The 25,121-nt window shown below is 35.5% G+C and overlaps 1 protein-coding gene across 4 annotated transcripts in view; it reads right to left on the reverse strand.

The window, feature by feature from the left end:
• Nucleotides 1-4,764: 4,764 nt before the first annotated feature.
• Nucleotides 4,765-25,121, reverse strand: part of LOC121424003 (protein Hook homolog 3-like) — a 43,061-nt gene continuing 22,704 nt past the window's right edge. The window contains exons 6-19 of one of the 4 annotated variants that reach the window (XM_041619566.1): nt 23,170-23,264; nt 22,556-22,700; nt 20,544-20,756; nt 19,523-19,687; nt 18,986-19,137; nt 17,548-17,688; nt 16,831-16,927; nt 14,889-14,957; nt 12,908-12,910; nt 8,227-8,261; nt 7,480-7,562; nt 6,756-6,964; nt 5,950-6,021; nt 4,765-4,926 (exon numbers count right to left, since the gene is read on the reverse strand). In XM_041619566.1, the coding sequence (XP_041475500.1) occupies nt 4,786-4,926; nt 5,950-6,021; nt 6,756-6,964; nt 7,480-7,562; nt 8,227-8,261; nt 12,908-12,910; nt 14,889-14,957; nt 16,831-16,927; nt 17,548-17,688; nt 18,986-19,137; nt 19,523-19,687; nt 20,544-20,756; nt 22,556-22,700; nt 23,170-23,264 (1,620 nt within the window). In that variant the 3' untranslated portion in view covers nt 4,765-4,785. Of the gene's footprint in view, nt 4,927-5,949; nt 6,022-6,755; nt 6,965-7,479; nt 7,563-8,226; nt 8,262-12,907; nt 12,911-14,888; nt 14,958-16,011; nt 16,015-16,830; nt 16,928-17,547; nt 17,689-18,985; nt 19,138-19,522; nt 19,688-20,543; nt 20,757-22,555; nt 22,701-23,169; nt 23,265-25,121 lie in introns of all 4 variants that reach the window. The other 3 variants (XM_041619567.1, XM_041619568.1, XM_041619569.1) reach the window with 3 other exon arrangements.

Consider the following 25,121-nt stretch of genomic DNA (forward strand, 5'->3'; position numbering starts at 1 on the left):
ATTTCCAGACCTCATATTATTTCCTGGCTGTAATACTACATGTATATATGATTCATATCAATCAAATATGTTTCCCCATGCAGGGACGGCACCCAGAATTTTTAATTGGAGGAACAAGACTTGAGTTATTTGAAAACCAGGACTGGGCGGGCATAACGCATGTGAGTTCTGCACCTATTTTAAAAATCAATCTCATGAACAGGTCGGTGTTCAAGAATCTGAAGGCATGGAGGTAATATCCTGCATAAAAGCCCTTTGAGATACTTGATGAAATACATCAGTAATACATCAATCCAAAATAAAAATTATTCCATATAAAGGATGAATTTCAAAGTTTTGAACTCTTATAATTAAAAAGTGAATTATCCATATCTAATTGCCTTCTTTGTATGAAATAAAAAGACACTTCTGTTCATGACATGCCTATTTAAAATAAAAATCCTAACCTAATGCTGATCAAATTCTAGCTAAGAAATGCGGAGTCTAAATATTTACATCTGTACAGTTAGTTTAATACTGTTATAGGTCAGAGTGCGTGCACAGAAGTCTGTCTACTTGCAAGGTTTATGTTATCTATTTCCATGCTCTATTCAAAAAACAGTAAAATAAGAATTAACATGTGCAGCACATCTATAAGAATGTATACATTTGCAAAACATAGCTTAGGTGTCAATCAAAAATACTGTACTCCGCAAAATGAGCAATGGGCATTGACTTACACAGTAAAAACGTTCAAATTTTTAAAAACACTGTTTGCTACATAAATCGCACAGCAGCTGTTTAACAGTTTAAACAACTAGGCTTAATCTATTGAGAATTGAATAATAGAAATGAAACTTTGATGTTTCAGATTTCAAACACTTGTTTGAACTGTTTAAACAACTACTGTGCTTTTCATATAGTAGACAGTGTTGTTTAAAATTTTTAACAGTGAACAGACATTTCATCATAGCATCATGCTACAGTCAGACCCACGGCACCAACTCCAAACCAACAGATAATGCATCTTTGAAAATAACAAATGAGATTTGACCAGTGTGGACTCCACTGGACCGGTGTGACGGTGGCATTTAAAAGCAATACAAGAAAATTAATATTTGAATTACAATCCGAATAATGAAAGAATGCGATACAAACTGGAAGGATACATGAATGGAAAAATTGGGAAAAGGGTTGTAAAAATATTCATTTGCCGTGAAACTTTGATTAGTGTCTGCTTTCTTTTTAACTAATAATTTATAAGCTACCATATGTATTATGCGCACCAGCCCTCATCCACCAACCATGTACATATATGTATATCTTGGCTATAATACTGTGAAAACAGCTGAATTTTTCAACATCAATATTGTTTTTTTATTTGTAAAGATGTTTAAACCTAACAAACACTCTTCTTTGGCCTTAAGTTAAAGGAAATAAAATTTACAGAAATATTTTTTTGAAAAGAAAACTATGGTTATGTGTATACACCTGAAGGGGATTACAAATGAAAACATGAACAAGACCAGTAAAGAAGACATTCTAATTGATGTTTTTGTTTATAAATAACGTTTGGTAAGTAATTTTCAATAAGCTGCTCTCAGTCCAAAGCAAGAATTTGCAAAAGCTTGTGATAATAGCCAGTGAAAATCATTGACTGTTTTGTGAAACCGTCCCCAGTTTGTTACAATGCATAAAATGCCATCAACTTCACATAACAAAGATGTTTCACATACTCAATGGCCAGTGTCTTGTATGCATGGTATCGGATTCAGAAGCTGTGACGCTTATGCCTTTATGGAGAAAAAAAACTGACCATTTTGCACACCAAATTTGAAGAAGAAGACTCATTGAGAGCTTTAAATTAGTCATAAAACTTTTTAAAAAATCAAAACATATCAATAGATAAAACATTTTTTTTTTATATAAGTAGGGTATCAATAACTTCAGTGGTACACTTATTTACAACATGTTTCTACAAGCACCATAGGAATTCTTCTTTTTTCTCTCTCTATATATGTACGCCCTTTTAGCCACCTTGTGAATTAAATCACTGGCCATGTACTTCTTGTGTGTTAATAAAAACATGGAAAATGAGATATCTCTCAGGCGGTACACACGATGAACTCTTTGTACATTACAAATGACCAATGATTTATTCCACAAGAATGGCATATCCTCTTAAATTAATTAAAAGAGTTCTACTCTGTTCAGATTTAAAATTTTCATCTGTAAAGATTCTATAAATTACGCATAAATATCTATAAAAAATTAAGATTTAAAAAATTAGTAGATACTTCTATTTGTGCTTAACTATAATATATGTACAAGCTACTAGCAATCACAAAATAGCGTATAAATAGCATTTGAATCACACTGAAAATTCTGCTAAATTCACTACTTAAGGAAAACACTGTTTTTCGTGTGGATACCACACTTGATGCCATTATGCTCCAAAATCAAATCAATAATCAACCAAAAAAGGTGTTTTTCTAATATCTAAGGAATGGTATTTTGATGTAAATTTCAGAGAAATTCAGATAAATTAGTCAACGACACATTACAGTTTAAGGTCATGCTGATGAATAATAAAAATAATAATAACAATGATAATAGATCGCATTAATACTGGTCCTCATACTTTTTTTCTAGGACTTGTAGCATTGATATTACATGTACTCCAATCAGAGCGATATCATATTTTACAAGCGGCTTTTATTTTAAGTTGATTCACTTTAGACTAAATGCTTGCACTGGACCGATATTGTTCACTATTGATAATTTTCATTACCATTAAATCTATTGTTAATCAAAAAACAACATATGCTTGTGACTAAAAAATCAGGTAACAACTCCTCTAATAAACATTCAGTGTTGTGTGTAGATTCTTAAGAAAATAACGAATTTCCATGCAGCATATCTCATTAACAGTCTCATAACTTATGAACACCAAATTGTGTATAATACAATAAAATAAAGTGGTTCTGCCCAATATCATAATAAAACTTGATAATGTAAAATGCCACAACTCTTGCATCATAATAAAATACATCTATGTGGCATTTCTGCAATGGTGGTATCTGGAGCCGCAATACACCTTTATCCATCCCACTCTACTTTCACTAAGTATATTTTGTACAAATCACTGATACCTTTGTTCACATCGTAGGCAACTTAGTATGAAAATAAACTACTCAATTTGTCCATTTCAGAGTTCTGGCACATAGGCACTTTGAAGGAACAAAAGATGTAAGCTCAGAATTACGATACAACATACTATTCTACGCATTTAAGTCATCCTTCCTGAACATTTTCATCAATGAATCCTATACATACATCTCTATAGATCCCAGCATGGATGGGAATACTACAGGAGATAGGTGGGACATTAAATGCACTTTTAAAAGAAATCAAACAATTACTGGAACTTCTTTCCTTCATGCCATTTATCTCCTGCCAAGAAATACATCCTATTGTATTTCCATTTTTTTCTTGACTTAAAAATTTTCAGGTGCAATTTCATTAAGGCTTCATTTGTAAAACATATCGAAGAGACGTAACTTTTTGGGATCGTATAGCTCGGATTTTAAAAATCAAATCAATATTGAACAATGCGTGGACTTTTAAGCCACAATGATAATCTCAACTATCCTGAGTGTCTCAAATGAACTGCTTCTCTCAAGTATTCGTTGTGGGATTATTTATCAGTCGGCCAACCTATCAGGATTCAGTTGATCAAAATAGATGTTAAAATGCCCCCCTCCCCCCAAAAAATATGGGAATACAACTTGGAAAATACCCTACATTTTATAGCTTCTTTCAATTAAAAAAAAACAATACAACAAAAGAGTATTTAACATAATAGCACATTTCTGTTTTGTAACAGGCCTAACAACCTGTAAACATACAAAATGGGAGTGATTCATTTAAAGAATAGGAGTCACAGCATATTTCTCATAGATGACTGTACATAATACCTAGACAAAAAAGGGAGTTTTCTATATGATGTATAATAACAATCCCAAAAAAAGGAATAATTGGCAGGCCAGCTGTAAGGTCTGACAACAGGTGAGTCTTCTTAAAAAGAAAGAAGTGAGCTAAAAATCACTTTTTTAAAATAATCTACACTGTCCTTGTTTGAAAGTTTCTTTTTTTAAGCTGGAGAGACCTAAGCACAGGCAAAAACATTTAACGTAAAAAGAGCACCATATTAAAAAAAGTACAACTAGAAATTACATTAAAGGAGATCTTTTAACTGGGTAATCAGTGAAAAATCTTCCCTCTTACAAACTCAGTTTCATTCATTTGCTGTAGATGAGTTATAGATATAGAAATCTGTCTCAACACTGTTTCCACTCTCTGAAAAAAAAAATTATTTAACAGGAGAGCATGATGTGCAATATAATGCTTGTAAAAAATGACCTAAATTCAAAAAGGTGGTTTTGAATCCATGGTGTAAAAACCATGGTTTGTGCACAAATGTTACAAAAACATGGTTTTGAAACATACATGTAGATTCCAAACCTGTAAGAATATGGGTCACTTTCCATAACCAAAAGGCAACAATATCTTGCACAACCATTGTGTACTGTACACTGTAGAGTAATAGTAATTAATTTATGCAATATCAATGGCTGAATAAAATTGCAAGAATACTGCAGCCGAAAGTACGTGTACATTACGCGAGGGCTTGTAAATCAAATTCTTCCAACAGTGGGACATGAATGCACTCTACATATTATGCTGAGGTTCTGTATGAAAAAGAAGTCTCTAATTTGTCTATTAAAGGCAGGAGTTGGGCCCTGGTTATCTCGCGGAGTTGGCACTGCTGTTCATGATGGCCTGAGATCTGCGGCTGGATGCTTGCCTCTGCCGGGCAAGGAATGACTGGCCCCCGCTGGTATGGGACAGTCTGTCCTCGGCAGCCTTGCGATGGAGTTGCATTCCCTAGGAGGTGGAGGAGAGGAAAGCAATCACCATGTTTATTTAACCCGGTGAATACCAAATTCATTTATTCCCATAGTCACTGTTGAGTAACTGTTTGGTTCTCTCCCTCACTCTCAATCTTTATTTATTTATTTATTCATTCATTTATTTATTTATTAATTAATTAATTTATTTATTTATTCATTTGATTATTTATTCATTTATTTATTTATTCAATGTAGCATTTTATAGGTAAAAATCCAACTAATGAAAGATTTATACTAAAGTTGTTAACATGAGGAATAAAAGTTGGTAAAACAAGGCTTTAATACTTAATTTCAATTTTAAAACCGTCATAACGTTCTCATTGCTTGCCCGATTTCTTTTTAACTTTCACCATTCTGTTTAACTTATTTTTCTCCTTTCCCACGCAACATTTTATGACCAAGGTCGGTTTACACTTTAACAGGAAGTAACCATAATACAGTAGACGGTGTGAATCACATTAAAAGATTGTTTTAAAGGGGAAGATCACCCTAATTATAGATTGCTTTAAAGGGGAAGATCACCCTAATTAAAGATTGCTTTAAAGGGGAAGATCACCCTAATTAAAGATTGCTTTAAAGGGGAAGTTCACCTTAAAAAAAAAAATCCAATAAATATCAAAGTGATTAGAATTTAAAAGTTTAGATTTGTGAAATCATAAACAATGCATAAATTTCAATTTTTGAATAATTTATTTCAATTTTCTTTAGAAACGTATATGAAATGGTTTGTCTATTGATGTTCGGAAGGTACAGTAAAAACAATTTTCAATTTTCTGAGAAAATGACATATCATTGATTTTTTACCATATATGTAGTAGAGCTGCTCACATATGACATCACAAATCGAATACCTGTAATTAAAATATAACTTTTTTATTCTTTGATGGATTTCCCTCAAAGCTTAGGCAATATTATTTATGATTTTTTCTGCTATTTTTACAAGAAACTTTTTGTCAGGGTGGGTGAACTTCCCCTTTAACATATCATAAGAACTTACCAGATTATACCACGCTGAAACAACTAATTTTTCTTCAGTGTCTCTCGTGACCTTTGACTTGTCCCGCTCATGCTGAAAGGTAGAAAGATATTAATACTATCGGTAAAATATATTTCCAGTTGTGATGTGAACTTGTTTCCAAATCCGGTTTCCAATTCTCAAAATTCAGTCTAAAATATGTAAAATGATGTATTTAAGTTAATATGTATAATAATATATTTATGGTCAATATGATTGTTTTTCCTTTTCTTTCTCTCTCATACTACCTTTTTAAAGCGAAGAGACTTAACTGTAATTTGCGCTACATAAAAATTTTGTATTATTATTATTACTACATGTATTTTGCATTAGACTGAAATTTCTGACTCTATACCTTTACTTTTCCAGAATATATTCACAATTTTAAATATCCGAGCATACATGTATAATCATGATAATATTAATAATAGGTCCGCTAATATATCGTGCTGTTTATGCATGACTCTATTGCACTTATTGCTTGGTATTATATTATTGCACCAGCTATAACTGATCAAATTTTGCAAAGAGGACGAACGTGCAGTAATGCATATTATTCATTAAGATTGTGCGTTACAGATCAAGTCGACATTAAAGCATGACACTGAAGTCCCACTTAAACCTTTGTGGAACCCCCCCCCCGCTCTTGCAACAATGATCGTTAACTGATTTCCTACAGCTAACATTTATCTATCAATCGTAAATTGAAACAGAAATATGTGTAATTGACTACAAATATTTACTTAAAACGCCCCTATGTCTCCGGATCCTATTGAACTAGACCTCACCTCTAGATGCTCAATGAGCTTTTGTTTTTCCTGAAGTTGGCTCCGGAGAAGTTGAATCTCGGAGGTTGAGGCACCGGTGCTGTGCTTAGGGTCTAGGGTTCTGATGACGGACTTTGCCTTCTCCAGGTACTTCCGATACCTCTCCTCCATCGATCGCATCTCATCTTCTTTCTTCTGTAAGACGTCTTTCAGCTTGTGCACTTGTTCATCTGCATTTGTTTTTTCAAATGAATGAGAAATTCAATCAACTTTGTCTTGTTTCAATACTTCTTTTTTTTTTATACTGGCTGACGTTGATTAGGTAGCATGTTTAGTAAGGAGGTTTGTAAGCTACATGCCTCAATGCCCCCAAATAATTAAAATAATATATTGATACCTTAGATTTCAGTTGTAAAGGACGAAAATTGCTATATCTTTTCCAATATATATAATTTTTTTATGGCCTTAAATTGAATTTTTTTAAAGGCCAAAATGCTTTCAAGAACAACTGATCCCTGCACCCCACCCAACCCCGAAAACAAAAATTCTACCCAGCGAGCATTCTTTAGCTTTCTATCTATGATCTCTTGGCACAAATGACAAGAACAAGTTCTTGTCATTTTCTTTCTTATTATTAACATTTGCTGCCTTGCATTAAGGTTATACGAATGTACAATATCTTGTGCTGTTAAGCTGTGATTCAACACTCTATCTCTAAATATAATTTCACAAAATGGTCACTCACTGGTATTTGTAAATTTAGGTTCCAAGTCATCGATATGTGCCTTCTTTCTTGATAATTCTGTCTCGCTTTCCCTGAGTTTCTCTCTGCATAAAAAAAAAACAAGCAAAGACAATGAAACAATTGAAGAAAACTCTCAAAATTATATATTCTGAATACAATTATATATTTCACATGGAAACAAAGTAATTTAAACTATGAAATTTAAGAATGGAAAATATTCATGTATGAATATATTCATATATGACTATATAAGACTTAATGATATTGAATATTTTTGGTACTTTACTTTCAGGTTGCAAAAACAAGTTTAAGGAGAAATTTGAACCTTGTAGAATAATCCCTTTCAGCAGCTTCAAAGCTATCCCGGGATGAAAACATTCTGTGTATCGGTGTAAGGGTGAAGTAATCTGAAATTTCACTTATTTTTGTTATATACAGTACATTAAGAGTGAGTGTGCACCGTGCAAGTAAAAACTGCCTCTTGGATTACATCATAAGAGACCCAACAGGAGGCTGCAATGCATGGATGAATGAAAGAATGGCCTCTAAAACACAAATGTGTTTGTTCCCTTTATATTAGATCCTGGTAGGTGATTCCACATTTTGAAAGTACGTGGAAAGAAGGAAAACTTATAATCATAATAAGTCATTGTAACATCCATTTTTTTTCTCTAAATCTGACAGAAAATCTACCAAATTCTGTCAGTAGATGATTAAATACTGTTTGTTCAAATTAACTCAACTTACTTGTGTTCCTGCAGTTTCTTCCTAAGTTCTTGGTTCTATTCAAAAGAGGGAGAGCAATGGGAAAGAGAAATACAATTAAGTACAATTGATTCAAAACATGGATACTTTTAAAGATCATGCTGTACTTTATGTATGGGAAAGATTTGATTTATCTGGGGGGAAAAAATATTCAGTGAAGACTCAGGAGGGTTGTCATGTAAATAATTTTTGCTCTCCAGATCTACAAATAGCAAACTTAAATTACCTATTTTAAATGCATGTGATTATACAGAATCTTTATAATAACTGAAACTTAAAGAAGAAATATAAAGAAACTTCATTATGATTGATATTCGATCATCCATATTCTTGTTGTGATTTAAATAATTACGAAACCAATGAATGAGCTTTGCCTTTTCTTTAAAAACCCTTATGATAAATATAGAGTTATTATTTAATCTAGTTCAAGATACTGACCCTTGAAAGGGTCATGAATAACCCCCTTTACTCAAACATTTCCAATAAATACATGAATTTTGATTATATTAATGATCTGTGAACAAGTGTGATCATTTAGCTACACTATACTTGCATTGATTACTATATTTCTATACTTTCATACCAAAGTATTAAATGTTTATAATTATTACAGGCTTTTTTGTTGCACTAGACACGTTCATGTACTTCGTCATTTCTACAGAGTACATGTACATTTCAATATTTAAGGCTTTGCTCTCGCACACACAACTATATATTTTTTTTAATTCCAAAATTGACCATTTCTTTATAGATCAACTGTTGGCTAAAGTGCAAAAGTGCATAAATGTGTAGACAACTATGTTTTGCATAAAGCGATATGGTAGTATGAGCAGTGTCTATTCAAACTGATAAGTAGAAAGTAGCACCCCAGTCACCGATATTAGCATTAATGGGCTGTCACACCTGAGGCCAATAACACAAAGCTTAGCAATGATCGTAGAATATGCTTTCTATGATTGATTGCATTGACTACAAAGTACAATCAATCGTAACAATCAAGCTATGATTGATTGCTAACCTTTGTGTAATGGGACCCTGGATATTGTAACCAGTAAATACTGACATACGTACTGTACATAGGGAAAGCCATTTTCTCATTTCATTCCATTTCTCTGCAATTGTTTTTCATTAGTTTGTCTTATGCTCAAATTGTATTTATGTCTAAATTTTGTAGTTACTCTGCTATAAAAATGGCACATTGCAATGTACTTTAATGTCGTACTACGATTATAATTTGTTATGACTTTACAATAAATAAACTCCTGCAAAAACAAAAACAAAATTTGGTGCCGTGACATTTTGCATATTGACAACAGACTTGACAACAGACTATTGTGATAACAAGAATGGAATGCTCAATAACAAGTAAAATATAATTAGGAAATAGTTTTCAGTATGTACATTGGCAAATGTTCATTAAAACACTCATTAAAATGCTCTCAGGTGTGACAGCCCCCTTTAATGAGAGTGATAGCGTTTGCTGAGAAAGAGAAGGCTACATGAAGAAATACATTTTTTATACGTATAGAAAAGGAGGTTGGTGAATCAGGGACATGACATTTGATCTGGCGACAATCGCTCCGAGCTTTATTTCATCTAAGATAAAAGGGTTAGGCTTGCAATAGGGTCTTATGTTAGATTTAGGATAGGGTATAGTTGGTCATTAGGGTTGAGGTTGGTCATTCCATTGATGTGCGGAATTTGCAAAGGAGCAATCGTCGCCGGAGCAAATGTCATGACATGGAAGCGGTGAATCATCCGCATACGACTCCTACAAACTAAAATCATGTATGGTCATGTCCTCTTTAGCCAACAAGTAAACAAAAAATTGAATCCCCCTCCCGATTTAAGCCCTCTCCTCCCCCCGCCATATATTTTTCAAGCATGCACGCATATTTTGAAGGCATGATGCTATCTTTTGAAAGAGAGCAATGACAATGAATTTTTGGAGTCAATTACATTTTGCGGGAGTATTTATGTGATTTTTCATTAATTCTACATATTCCTCAAATAAATCACATTAGGCAACTGCACACCGTATTGTGAAGTTTGTCCTACATGTAGGAATTATATGTCGTGTTTGCAATCAGTGCATGTCTGTACTAGGAGGTAGGCCAATATAATGGCATGCTAGTATCATTGAGAATCTCTGCTGTGTTCAACTATGGTTACGCAGAGCCATAACCATGCACAATATTCATGCTGTAAGAAGAATTTTTTTTTACTGATAAAGAAGAAATGCATTTTTGTTTTCCAATCGGAAAGAAAAGCCTCAGACAATTGTAATTCTAATTTTGAAAATATCTGCCCGAATGCAGCCCAAGTCACATTATGGCAAGATTACGGTTATCTTATCCACCTGCCCTGTGACCTTCGTCCCGCCTGTCTCATTTGCCGGCCTTGAATGCCGGCCTCGACTTCACCCTTACAGGTAACCAGAATAAATGATTCAACTCTTCAAACAACAATAGCAATTACAACAAAGGATATGTTTTTATATACCCAATTAGTGTAAAGAGCAATATTTTTTTATCAGGAAATATAGGAAATGTTTATATTACAGAGAGTGAATAATGATGGCTAAGCGTACTATTAACAGTAATAAAATAACACAGTGAAATGGAAATACAAATAGTCGATTTTAAAAGGGAAAATAAAGAGAAAATTAAGAATTTACAACTTAATGTTATAGCACACAATGCACAGCAACATAGATTGCGTCTTCTTCAAAACTGATAAAAATGCTTGAGCACAAACTTTAATACCGGAATAAACGGCAAACCTTAATATTAATCTTACTTGTATTTAACCCTGCATGTATCAAAATTGTATCAATACTTCTGAACACAGCATGCTAGTGAGCTTGTTTGGAGCATGTTTGAACATGGGTGGGGGGGAGGGGGAAGAATTAACGTCCCTTCCAGAAAATAAGTGAAATGATGCAATGTATGCACATGCGTGAATAAATGTAATATGCAAAACAATACCAAAGTCACTGACTGATATCACATTTGACCTTCTTTTATAGAAAGCCCCCTCACATAATTATTATTTGTGTGCTAAGGAGGACCATACACTGCCATTGTCTCCTCATTGTATAGTCCCATAGTATGGGAGAAATAAGTAATTAAATTGGAGGCATATACAATTTATCATCATTAAAAATGAAGGTTATTTTCATTGCATCTGACAATGTCCCAGCCTCTTTGCTTCTTTAAAAAAAAGTGCCCGATGCTGATATATATATATATTGTAATTATTTTTGTGGATATTATTATCAAAAGGGTATCTATGGTCATTGCGAACAGCCAAAGTGGAATACATGTTGATAAATTGGAAGAAATAAAGCACAAAAAAGAGAAGCAAACACCGCAATAGCTCCCCTAATTAATGGACTCACAAAGAGCAAAAGCCACACAAATGATTCTAAATCAAATCTCAAATAGTCAAGTCATACTCACAAACTGAATGTTTGGCAGAAGGGGATTAACAGAGAGAGGATGATTGTATGGGATTAATTAGGGTATAAAGAGGATAAAAATGGGGAAAGGTGGGGGGAAAGATGCAGGGTTGAAAATGGGGGAAAGTAAATACAAATGCATAATAAATAATACAAATCAATTAAACATCAATTAGTCATATATCATGCATGGATTAAATTGGAAATGAAATAACTAAAACATGTTAGTATACATGTAGCAGTATATAATATATGTATTTTCACAAATGATAATAATCATAATAATAATTACAAATAATCACAAAATATCGTTTTAATCTCAGGTCCCATTGACAGTGAAAGAGTAGATGGGGCATGCCCTGGCCAAATCCACTGTACATACTCATAAGGCAAAGTGCAGGGCCAAAAATGACTGTGCATTTTGCCGACCTTTAGTTGTGGCCACGGCTGATATGTGGCACAATTTGTCTTTCAAGTCAAGGAATACAAGCATAGACCGTACCAAATAATCAGCTTCCCCCTCCCCCCAAAAAAATTGTTTTATACAAAGAGAGCACCACTCCAACAAAATATTGAAAAGTTAAAATTTAATAATAATGATAATGGCTAGATTTATAAAGCACTTTTTGCCTGAGGATACAAAGCGCTGCTATTATTACCCAAGCTTTAGCTCGAGCTATCATCACCGGCGCTCAATGCATGCAAGGAATTAATCCTGCCAGGTACCCATTCACCTCACCTGGGTTGAGTGCAGCACAGTGTGGATAAATTTCTTGCTGAAGGAAAACGTGCCATACCTGGGATTCAAACCCACGACCATGTTTCAAAGGTGAGAGTCAGAACCACTAGGCCATGACGCACCCACATTGAGACTAGGTCGAGACCGGAAAGTTATCCACACTGTGCTGCACTCGACCCAGGTGAGGTGAATGGGTACCCAGCAGGATTAATTCCTTGAATGCATACATGTTGAGGAGTTTAATAGAAAAAATATACAGCATCTTTTCATAGGGGCCAGGTCCAGCTGATTAGAAAGTCTAGAAAAATAGCCAGTTCACGAAGAATGACAATATAAACAAAAGTCAGACTTATCAAAGCAAAAGACAATAATGGGTATACAGGGGAGCACTGAAATAAACCAATAAATATTGTATTGGGAATAAACACATGTTGTTATAAAGGATAATTCATATGATAACAAACAAACTCGTATAAGTAGGCATGTGAAGAATTGTGTAATTAAAATGCAGCACTAAATTGTGGATTTGCAAAAAAATAAATAAAGTATCCAATATTAGTAGTGAGCAATTGATATCAGTAGATGGAGGAGATAAGCAAATTCTCTAGGGGGTGTTACGATGTATCAATCACAAGAAACTTGCCATCAATTCGGTGGATTCACAATATTGCACGCCATCTATCGGTTGCTGCGAACAGGCCGACTGTCTAACTTGTCGTCATCACACACAGGCAGCGCACAGTGCATGTTTACTGTAATGTGACTGCAATGCTTCACAAATGAAAACCATATGGCGGGAATTCACCAAAAACGGTCTAAATTTCATTCAGAAATAAGCGGGCAAATTCCTCTCCCACCTGCTGGACCCTGGTAAACAATCTGTCAGCGCTAAATAATCCCATGCACTTTATTACTAGTGCGTGCAACAGATGTCGACTGACTGTTTCCCCATGAGGAATTGCGAATTTCGGCTTGTCCGCTGCAACCAATAGATGGCGCACTGTATTGTGAATCCTCTGCAATGAAAGTCAGTTTCAGGTCCCCCAAATCATGTCTTGAAATAAAGATGATCTATTGCATATTTGCAATTTATAAAGTCCCTTGCAAGACCCTCTTGAGGGGCACTGCAAGAAACTTGCAATGAACACCCAGAAGTAAGTAAATTTCAGACCCCGACATCCATCATAAATTTTGAATTACAATTGATTGTTGGGCTCTGTGACACAAGGTTTGGAATCGATCGTTAAATACCAAAGACCAATCAAGATCATTGTTGCATGCCTTTTCTGTTTAAAATACTGACCTGGACTGACCGCAAACCTTTGTGTGACGGAGGCTAGGTCTGCCACTCAAAACAGAAAACATTTCTATATACATGAAGTTTAAATGAATTTATCAATTACATTGCAAACATGCAATTGATTACAAAATAAAGTTTTGTGCAACACCTTCTTAAATTGAAATTGCAAAATGGGGATTTGTGTGGTGTTATGTACATTTAAAGGGATTACAAACAAAAGGATATACATGTACTACACATAACTTATTGTTTGGTGTTATGGAGAATTTGATACCAAAATAATCAGTAGCACTGACATTCAATTATAATTCCTATTGCCTATAAAAGCAAATTTTCATTTCATATCCCAATTAATTTATCAATTCGCAAATTATTTTTAGGTTATCAATTAGATTGATAGAATGAACACTACTTTTCTTAAATTACTAGGTTTTTAAAGATAATGTTTGTCAATCCACAATTTGTTGCACCCTGCAAGAATGCACATGTACATGCAATTAACTGAACAGCAGTTTCCACAGTGGAGGAATCAAATCGCCACAGAGGATGTCATTGATGATACGTTTTGTTACAAAAACATAACATATTTTACAATAGGTGGGATTAGTATAAAGAAATCAAATGCAGGCCAAGAGGCAACACAACATTCCAACAAGCAAGGTGGGTGGGTGAGAATAGTTAGAGTGGGTGGGAACATAACGGCCCGAATTCACAAAGGTGGTTTTGAAAACCAACGGTTGAGTCCATTATTTATGCAGATTTCCTGTAGAAATTACGCTAATTTTATGGCGTATGTTAAAAAAATGTCCAATGCTGATGCGCGCTTTTGTCACAGTGCGCCAAATTGAAGCCTGTTGCGGTGGATATCCATGCTATTTTATCAAGGAATCCACTGTTTTTATTCATGAGTCCACTCTTCAAACAGTAGACTCATGAATAAAATAGTGTATCTAACCATGGTAACAGGCGTCAATGTGGCGTACTGTGACAAAAGCGTGCAAGAGCATGGGACATTTTTAGTACACGCGCCCGATACGTGGTAAATTAAGCGTAATTTATACAGAAAATCTGCATAACCATGGATTTAACCGTGGGTTTTCAAAACCAGCTTTGTGAATTTGGGCCAACAAGGGGCAAGTGAGTACCTCATTTGATATGTCTGCAATCGATGATGATGATGATGGTGGTGGTGGTGGATACTTTCCCAGGGAAGACTGCACCACAGAGAGAGATTAGAACCCAAGGGTTAGTACGACTGCGGTACATTGTAAGGGGACAGTTCCAAAGTGTGGCGCACATCTTCAATCTGAAATTCTTACGTTTTCAATTTCAGTCAACCTGATGAAAATGCCACACTTGTGAACCTATCCTATATCTTCGGGGTGTTTCAAATAAGCTCTTTCCTATTACAAACAACTTTTACGCACAACCAGAACATGCCCTTCTGATAAATTAAATACCTTGAATATTCCCCAATGTTTTATCAAATTTGGACTGAATTTCCTATAAAATTGGTCAAATTGTGAGGAAATGATAACTTTTAAGCTCAGATAAACATTAATACAAATTTTCATTTACGACGATCATGATTCAACTCATGAGGAGAAAATAAGACCGAATATCAAATTTAGCACCTAAAAACTTGTACAAACATGTGCAAGGTCGTGCGTAAGTTTATGGTCAGTAATACGAGACACCCCGAGATATATATGTACCCTAAGACTGAAAAGGAAAGCCACTCCCAGTCAGCATGCAAACAGTCCATACCTCACAGAGACATACATATACAGACAAAGATACAGTATTCAGATAACAGGAGAGATTCAAAATATCATTCTTAATTTTTTTTTTTTGGGGGGGGGCATGTATCAAACAGCTCCAATACATTTATTTTTGTTTTAAATCATTGTATGACAATTCAAATTCTGCCTATTAAAAATTACTTTTTAAAGGCATTTGTGTGGGCTTTTCAGTCATTTACATGGGTGTTGATACATTTTGGAGGCTAATAAAGTGCCCTCAGCTTTCATTTTTATGGGGTCACCTTTCAAAATTTGCAGTGTTCTTTTTTTTTTTTTCTTTTGAAGGTGGGGGCTGAAGTGCCCCAGCCCTGTCTTTGGGTTCATAGATATTAAAACTGATCTTAGGGAGAATTATTTACTTGTAATGCACATATATAAAAAGTCTTGGCACTCTCTGTTAACATTTCAAGTACAGAGAAAGATACAGAGAATATATTCTGGTAGAATGCATATTGAATAGTCATACAAACTACGAGTTAACAATTTTGCCTAACTGAAAAGGAATAGCAAGATTGCTGCCTAAGAATAAGAGAAGTATTCTGATACATATATATCTAACAATAAAAATATTAGTAGTATTATACCTTCATCAATGTGTTAGTTTATCCTCAGCCAAGATGGAAAATAAATATGCCTGAAATTAATCTTGATGTCCTAATATCATATAATGTATAAACTGGTAAGAAAATTCATTGTTAAAGATATAAGGAACTAAATAAAGAGGCAGATCTAATCTACATGTATATACATTTGGAATATGTCATTCATTTTTATACATACATGAATACCAACACTGCACCATAGTAATTCAGACACAATACAAGAAATAGCTGTCTTTGTCAAGTAAGCTAATTGCATGCAAGTTGCATCACAATTGTAACAAGGAGGTTGAAGACAGAATACAGGGCACCGTCTTACAAAAGAGTTACGATTGATTCAATCAATCACAACTACATGGAAATCCATAATAGTTCAATTTTGTTCTTTTTGTAAACAAAGCGAAAACACTCTGAACTGACCAGACAATTATGGATGTTTGGGTTTACATTATTAAGATCTAGAAAATATTTAAAACATGCATTTTGGATGTTGATGTTGCTGGCTCTCCATAGTTGTGGTTGATCGGATAAATCGCCATCCTTGGTAAGACGGGGCCCCAGATCTTGGTTATGATACATGAGATGTGTGTGTTTGTGGTAATGATCCTATCAGGTGGTGCATGGCTCAGCCACGCTGTTGTGCCTGCACAGAAAGACATATATGGGACTGAAGCGACTATGCTTACCTCGCCTACGACGTTCGACGATACTCCTTCTCTCTGTTGCTGTTGTTTCAGTTCTTCCATCTCTGCTTCTAGTGCTAGGATTCGCTGATTGCAGATTCTTTTGGGAACGAGACAGAAAATGTTAAAAAAAAAAATTATTTGTCAAAAAGCTAATACGAGACAGATGGAGACGCTTCTGCCAAGTGGTCTAGGCGCCTGACTACACACATGAATGTCCAGAGATCAATACTTGTGGCCACTGCGCTCATGCAGTGCCATGAGCAAGAAGTGTTGGTAACTGAGTTCTTTCATGTTTTTAGCAATGTGACATTGAAGGTCTGTCCAAGATGTAAATAATGGATTGAAATGGTGATGGAGTATGCACTGAGTCGTGAAGGGTGGATGGAACGGGTGGGGGAGATTGCTTCAATTTTGGGTTGAATCTGGCCACCCCAGTTCAATGGGGACAACGGGCCTGCCAATATTGGAGTCCTACTCGCAACACGACTCTTACTGCTCGGGTGTGTCTCCCTCACTCTCTTTTATTAAGACATGTTTAGCATTCTTATATTTAAACACTGAGAACCATATTGCTCTTGCACCCATACACACACCCATATCCCACCACACAAAATCATATACATGTATGGGATGATTTATTTGTTATCTTAAATAAATGGGAAAATTTGAGTGCTCCTGTTTTGGTTGAAACAAAATCTTAAAAACGGTAACTCCTACCTGTTCTCAGATTCCAGGTCACTCTTCCTTGCATTGGAGTCTTCCAAGAGGCTCTGTAATAGCTGCGTCTGCTCATCGGCGGTCTCACCTTGCTTCATCTTCAGCATCTTATTCTCGTGCTGTAACCGAATCATCTTCTCTCTGATACGTGATAAAAAGAATCAATGAAAGCGGGGGATAGTTGGTGGAAGCAGCGATGTGCGTGAATACCATCAGCATCACCACAAATCCTTGTATCTCACAGTTTAAAACACATGAGAGCAGCTCAGGAAGTGCTGGATAGTGTAAACATCTTATTTTCAGAAAGCAGTCTCCTAATGCCTATAGAAATCTCATTCTTCAAGGAATAATTTTCCTGGCATCGCATCGCAATTCGCTCCACATTTTTGAAAGACTGCTAAGCATAAAGTCTTTTGTATAGCATATTTTTACATAGGACTGTACATTACTTAGTTGAGAGCTTTTCTCTTATGACCAAAAATGCTATTCAAATTTGTAATGCAAAATTATTCCATGTTCTTGGCATAAGGAGGTTGCTACTTATGTCCTAACTCCAATATAGAACTTTTGAGACACACAGATTTGACATCTTAACAAGGATAATAGAACCCTCTTGGGGTACTATTGGTTAAAACTCTTGCCTTTCAATTTGAGGGGAATGTGTGCAGCACGAGCGTCCCTTGTCAAGGTGTCAGTCTTGCAACACTTCAAGGTGTTAAATGGGTACCCAATAGGTTGCAAAAATTATATACATTTGCCCATCATTATGAGCATTTGGTAATCCAATTCAGCACACGGACGTGTCCTTTCTTATATCATGCGTAAAATACAAAAATCGTAAAGGACAAGTCCACCCCAACAAAAAGAGTAAATAGAGAAAAATCCAACAAACATAACACTGAAAATTTCATCAAAATCGGATGTAAGATAAGAAAGTAATGACATTATAAAGTTTTGCTTAATTTCACAAAACAGTTATATGCACATCCTGGTGGGTAAGCAAATGAGAGTGATGGCATCATCCACTCACTATTTCTTTTTATATATTATATGAAATAGGGAATACTCTATTTTTCTCCTCATTGTCAAGTGAAACAACGATTAATTCCTCCCTGAACATGTGGAATGAGCATGGTTAAATACTATAATAATTTATCAAGTTGGTCCTTATTGTCAAATCTGTAAAAAAAAAATGAAGTATTGCATAATTCAAACGATAAAAACAAATGAAATAGTGAGGGACATCATGGAATGTCTCATTTAAGTTGTGCATATCACTGTTTTAGGAAAAATAAGCAAAACTTTAAAATGCCATAAATTTCTTATTTTACATCCGATTTTGATGTAATTTTCAGCATTTTGCTAGAGGTTGAGTTTTCTCTATTTATTCAAATCAATATTTTCTGGGGTGGACTTATGGATGACCAGGAGGAATTACCTGACTTCAGGCGGTAACATAGCAGTCAGGCCTGGTGAACCAATCTCAGGGTTGTTGATGACTTCACCATCACCAAAGGCACTTCCTTGTAGCTGGTTCAAGGTCAGTTCTTCATTTGTTTCCTTCAGAGAATCTCTTTCTAGCCTCAACCTCTGCAGAAGAAATAGATACAAGTGAGGATATAATGAAATACACTTTCATTTGTAAGACAAGCTGTTGTTTTATAGGTTTATGATCACTCAGTTTTCAACGATTGCAAGCTTCTTCCCATAGTATCAGATAAATAACAGACCTCAACAGATCAAAATCAGTGTTAAAACCTACCTTTCTAAGAAGTACATGTATTAGTTTTTAATCAAATCTTCAACTTTCAACAAGCATGGAGATTATTCATAAGGTATTATGAGTCTTATTATGAGTCTCTAATAACAAATTTTCATATTCATCAGCTTCATGCAATTGTGCAGCAAATTGGCAACAACATAACTTATGGTCAGCTAGTGATCATTCACAAATAGAAATATCTCTGTCTCCTACCTCTGCCTCTGCTTGTAGTTGAGTTGTTTTCTCCTGTGCTCTTGTGGATTCAAACTCTGCCTTGTCTGCTCGTCTTGTTTCTTCGGACATCTTGGAATGGAGCTCGTGGACCTGTCTCTTGTAGGTCTCTAACTGGCTCTTGAGTGCGTTTGCTTTCTTCAGCTCCTAAATGAACAAAAACAAAATAAATCCTGTCACATGAAATTGAATAACTTTACCATAAAAGTATAAATTAAACTGCATAAGCTCCTTGAATTGGCAACTACTGGGCCCCATCTAACAAAGAGTTACTACGCATGCAATCAACTCTAACCATGGATGGCCAGCAAGGTCAACATCTAAAATTACATACATGTTTGTTCAAAATATTTTCTACATATGATGTATATTCATACATTCATTGTTTTCTTGACAGTTCAGTATGCGTCTCTTTGTTTCCAGAGGACATTGCACAGCTTTCCTAAAGAAACAAATTATGACATTGATGGATTTCTCTATACTTGAGGTTGATCTGATGAATGTAAATCTTTGTAAGACGTGGCCCTGGGGTCTCTTTTTAGCCACTTTTGTCTCCTGGAGAAAAATATATAAACATATGGGTATAACATGAGTCAAACAAGAATAATACCAGGATTTTTATGAAAAGTTATTTGCATTTTGAAACAAAGGTTTTATCGTTTTCATTTCTTGCCAAACTTAAGGAGTGCAATGATCAACTTTAATCAAATGGCCTTTTAATCTGGAAAGGGACAACATAACGTAAATCAAACAAAGTTCCTAAAGTTTATGTCACCTCAGATTGGTAAAAATTTGTATTACTTAATTCCAACTTTAATAATTTTGAGAGAAAAAAAAATGTGGATGGAATGATTCTCCTCAAGTTATCTGACAATTCCTTTTTAATGTTACCTAAAGTTGCATCTATGTAGTGCTGCATGTATTTAAAATATATGTAGAGGGACATACAGAAATACATAGCAACTAAAGAAAAAGAGTCATCTTAACAACTCAATGAACAAACCTCTTCCAGTTCCATGGTGTTCTGCATGTACATGGTATTCTTGTCTTCAAGAATCTTGACTTGCCTCTTCAGATCACCTAGATCCTCCAGCTTCTTCTTGAGTGTGTCGATGGTTGCTTCATATTTACTGACCTTGTCTGAGGTATGCCTGAGAATATCCATCTCGTCTTTCAAGGAACGCGCTTCTTCTGCTAGGGTCTGGAGCTCGTCATTCTGGAGGTCAAGGGAAAGATTTAATCTTGTTCTATAATAATCTATATATATGTTTCTATTCTTGGGGTGTTAACATACAAGTCCAGGTCGGGGAGGATAGCCTGCGGGCTACAGTAATTTATTTACCTTTTTCCTTTTCCAGGCAACCTGGACTTGTTCTGTAAACAACCCTTTTCACTTTGTAATTCTATATTCTCTTGTATTGATTGTAAACTGTTTTTGTTGTTGAAATGCCGAATGAAATAATGATAATAAAACTCTGTGATCATTTTATCGGGGGACTGAATTGTAAAGAGACGTTTTAAAAATCCCCACTAAATCATCTTTAAAGATTTGGCAAGGGTGTATGGGAACCAAGTTGTGGACTTCTTGCAATGGGGGGGGGGGAATCATGCAATCTTGTACATTCCTTCATGAGATCCTTCCTTTATATCAGATGAAATTCAAGGTAACTTCAAAAGCATTACATACACTAATACAAGCTTTGAATATTCTTTATGCATATGCATCTAGGGCCCGTTGCATTAAAAGCTATTATGGTAACTTTGCCATCCAATGATAACTACCCAGGTAACGCCGATAAACAGCCAATCAAAATCAAGGATTCCATGCAATTTACCATTGGATGGCAAAGTTACCATAATAGTATAACTTTTATGCAACATGGCCCTGGAGTTAAAAAGGTGCTATAGTTAATATGTAGAGCTAGAGTATAAAATGTCTGAATGCATGAGAGCAATGCTGGGCGATTAGCAATAGCATGGACAAAGCAAAATAATTTTGTGTGTAAGGTAAAAATGGTCATGTTATTAATAACTGTAAAATGGATCATACAAAAACAACTGAATATATGTAGTTGTTTGTGTGGTTCTGTGCATGCATTCTGTGTGTAATGCATATGACTCCTAGCAAAATCAAGCAAATTTCTTATCATTTTGATGATTCCTAAATCATATACCGAACATTTCCTCATCATTTAAGACAGTTAAATTAAATCCCATATACCAGAAGAAGGTTTAATCTTAAATATGCCTGCCATAAACTGTGTATCCACAAAGCATCTTATGATAAAAATAACCTATGGCCAGTAACATAGCATAAAAGCAGATGGTAGGATGTTATGGTCCAATAAGCTCCCTATGAGGCGATTCAATAATCTGTCTTTAAGGCTTGCCAACAGACAAAATTACTAGGCCTTTTAAAGGGACGCTGTACCCCAGAAGGTCAGTGGCAAAATGGGGTCCTCTTATAGACTCCTATGCTCAAGCATAGTCTTGATGTATAAAATCTTATATAAAATCTTATTTGATATTTGAAAAAGATATAAATTAATTAACTACAAGGGTCTTTTCATCTGTATCAGAAGAAGACACATATTTGAATCATTCTATGATCTTATTATTCTTTGCAAGCATAGTTTCTGGTTAGTCTGCAGGCACAGACCCTCATTGGAACTTTGATCAACAAGTGTGCCTCCATGCAAAGACTAACACATACAAAACTTGCTGAGAGCATTCAGTACACAAGGCATGAGTAGGCTGCACATTCAGACCCTTAACTCGAGTGAAAGATTTGCCCAGCAGACTAGTTTCTGGGTATCAATGATGAGAAGATTAAAGTAATTACTTTGTAATCATTTTATAGGATGTGTATCACAAGACTACAGGATCTAAATGTTGTATTGAGCAGCTCAGAGCTGATGGTATTCATTGAAGCTCTGACGCTACCTCTTTAAATGCAAGGATGTTTGTTCATCAGGGACAAGCCAACGGCTATTTCCTGCTGCTCAACTGACTTACCTTGTGGACTAGCTCCATGTTTTCCCTCTCCAGCATGTCCACTTTGATCCTGTAGTCATCCCTGGTACTCTCCATTCGAAACATCTCCTCCTGGAGCTGTTCCACGGTCACCTGGAGATGTTGGTACCTCCTTCCTGCTGGAGTGCTGCATCAATAAAACAGTTGAACTGGTATTAGTGATGGGAAGGGGGGCGGGGGCGGGGTTGGGGATGGATGCAATCGTCATCTTTGCCACTTGTCATAACCATTACCACCATCATCATCACTATTACTACAATAAGTATCATCATCATTATTGTCATCATCTTCATCATTAACATCATCATCATCACAACCATCATCACCACCACCCGCATCACCACTGCCACCACCATCCTTGCCATTGTTAACATGACAATTATCATCAATACCTCCACCACCAGCATCACAGATATCATGATATAAACTGCTTCCTGTCTCTCCTTCATCGTCGTCATCTTCATCATCATCATCACCATCATTGTCATCATCATCATCTTCATTGTCATCTTCATTGTCATCATCTTCATCACCCTCATCATCATCCTCGTCATCATCATCACCACCATCCTCATCATTATCATCAACAACAGTACCTTGGATCCCCAAACGTATCTCCTTGATCTAGCTTGAGTGTGAGATGTTCATTTTCAAGTTGGAGAGCATTCTTCTCCTCCAGTAAGGCTGCAACCTATGAATAAAATTGACAGAGAAAGAATTAATTTTCACATGCTTTTGAAATGCATGAACGAAAGATCCATGATGTCATTTAAAATGTATTGGTAGCACTAACGGCACCCTTACAATAGTACTGATTATTAGTAAAATTGATATCCAGACGGGTATGTAGGTGCAATTGAGTTAAAGATGAATACCAGTTGTTGTAATGATCTCAAAATGAGTTCGATCAGAAACCAATTAAATAACCACCCATTAGTTTAGATATACAAAACAAATATGTGCCAAATGGGCTCTGGAAATAAAAGTGTAAATGCTGAAAAATTAGCAAAACAATCACATAATTCCATAAAATGTCAATTATTTTTCTACGCAATATTAATACACTGTCCCACATGTCTTTTTTTTGTTAGTTATCATCAGAATAATCAGTTTTCAGCTGAGATTTCATGATTTCACAAAGATGATTTGATTTCAATGTACCAGAACTAGATCTACATGTATGATAATGTGATGGCAATTAACCTTGATTTTAAAGATTTTCTCATGAAATAATTGTTTGCTGTTGATTACTTTCTTTTACCTTTAAAATAAATCTCAGTATATCCCGGTAATTCAAAGCAAGGATCAATGTCAAGTTGAAACTCTTCCGATGATTTGGGAGTTTATGGTTTGCAACAACAGTATTTGGCTCAGAAAGAATGCCACTCACACATTCCAATTGTGCATAAAGGAACACTACCTCACTCCATCTTCCTGGTTTTCATTACATTATTATTGATACAATTACATCAATTCCATAAACAGGAGGAAGGGTTGGAGCTTTAGAACTAGAAAACTTAATTGTACCGTAAGTAACGGTGTATTAACCGCACCTTTTTCTCGGCGGGATAGAAGCAAAAGTCGGGGGTGCGGTTTATACACGGTGACGGGTCTGAGCCAGCCCGCCGTAACCCGTCCCGTACATGTACGATGTCTGCCAGTTCACAACACATCGAGTGGCCGCCCAGGCGTTTAGCCGCCCAGGCGATTATTGCAATATTTTTAGGGGTATGAGCCGCGGGTAATGGGAAGCGATTATTGCAATATTTATTAAATGTTGTCCATAACAAAGCACCCACCTTCATGACATAGTTTTGACTTTATTCTCGATTCAAAGTAGTGAAGTTCCCTGGCTAATTTAAAAGAGACGCCAAGCATACTCGGTAATATTTTGTCACCGGCCGCTGAGCGAGAGTTGAGTGAGCTTAGCGCTTAGAGATTGCGTTGTAATGTGGTTATAGTGCGACTTAAGCTGGCGCTATTCAAAATCCCGTTTCGCGCCAGCTTTTTTTTTTTCCTTCCTGTTTGCTTTTCATAAGATACCATGTAAACCACGCACGAGAGAGACGGCACGAAGCCGTAAAAAACAACTGGAAAAAATGTCAATTTCTTTGTTTCTTGAACCTTCCTATAATCCCGTATCCAAAATTCATGCTAAGACATCAAATTTCTGAAAGTGATTGTGATGCAAGAAATGTGAATGTTTCTTCCTCCTACGCTGGGAAAGACACAGATCATAATTTGATAAGATGTACTGGCATGACTTGTATTGTAGTTGTACTGTATCGTAGTTTGCAATGTAATGGCAGTGCTGTGTGTGTACACTGTGACTGTGAGGTGAGCGAGTGTGTAATTTGCCAATATTGTCGGGACCGTTCTTTCTAACATTTGTAGATGAATCGATCAAGAACAGCATATTTCTGCATACCGGTAATCTCTTTGGATATTTGAAATCTGAAAAACTTTGTTTCTTCGTACCTCAAATATGCATGTAAATTTTTAGTCCAAAGTTGGGGGTGCGGTTAATACACCGTTACTTACGGTATAC

The sequence above is a fragment of the Lytechinus variegatus genome, chromosome 11 (assembly GCF_018143015.1).
Source record: "Lytechinus variegatus isolate NC3 chromosome 11, Lvar_3.0, whole genome shotgun sequence".
Lineage (NCBI taxonomy): Eukaryota > Metazoa > Echinodermata > Echinoidea > Temnopleuroida > Toxopneustidae > Lytechinus > Lytechinus variegatus.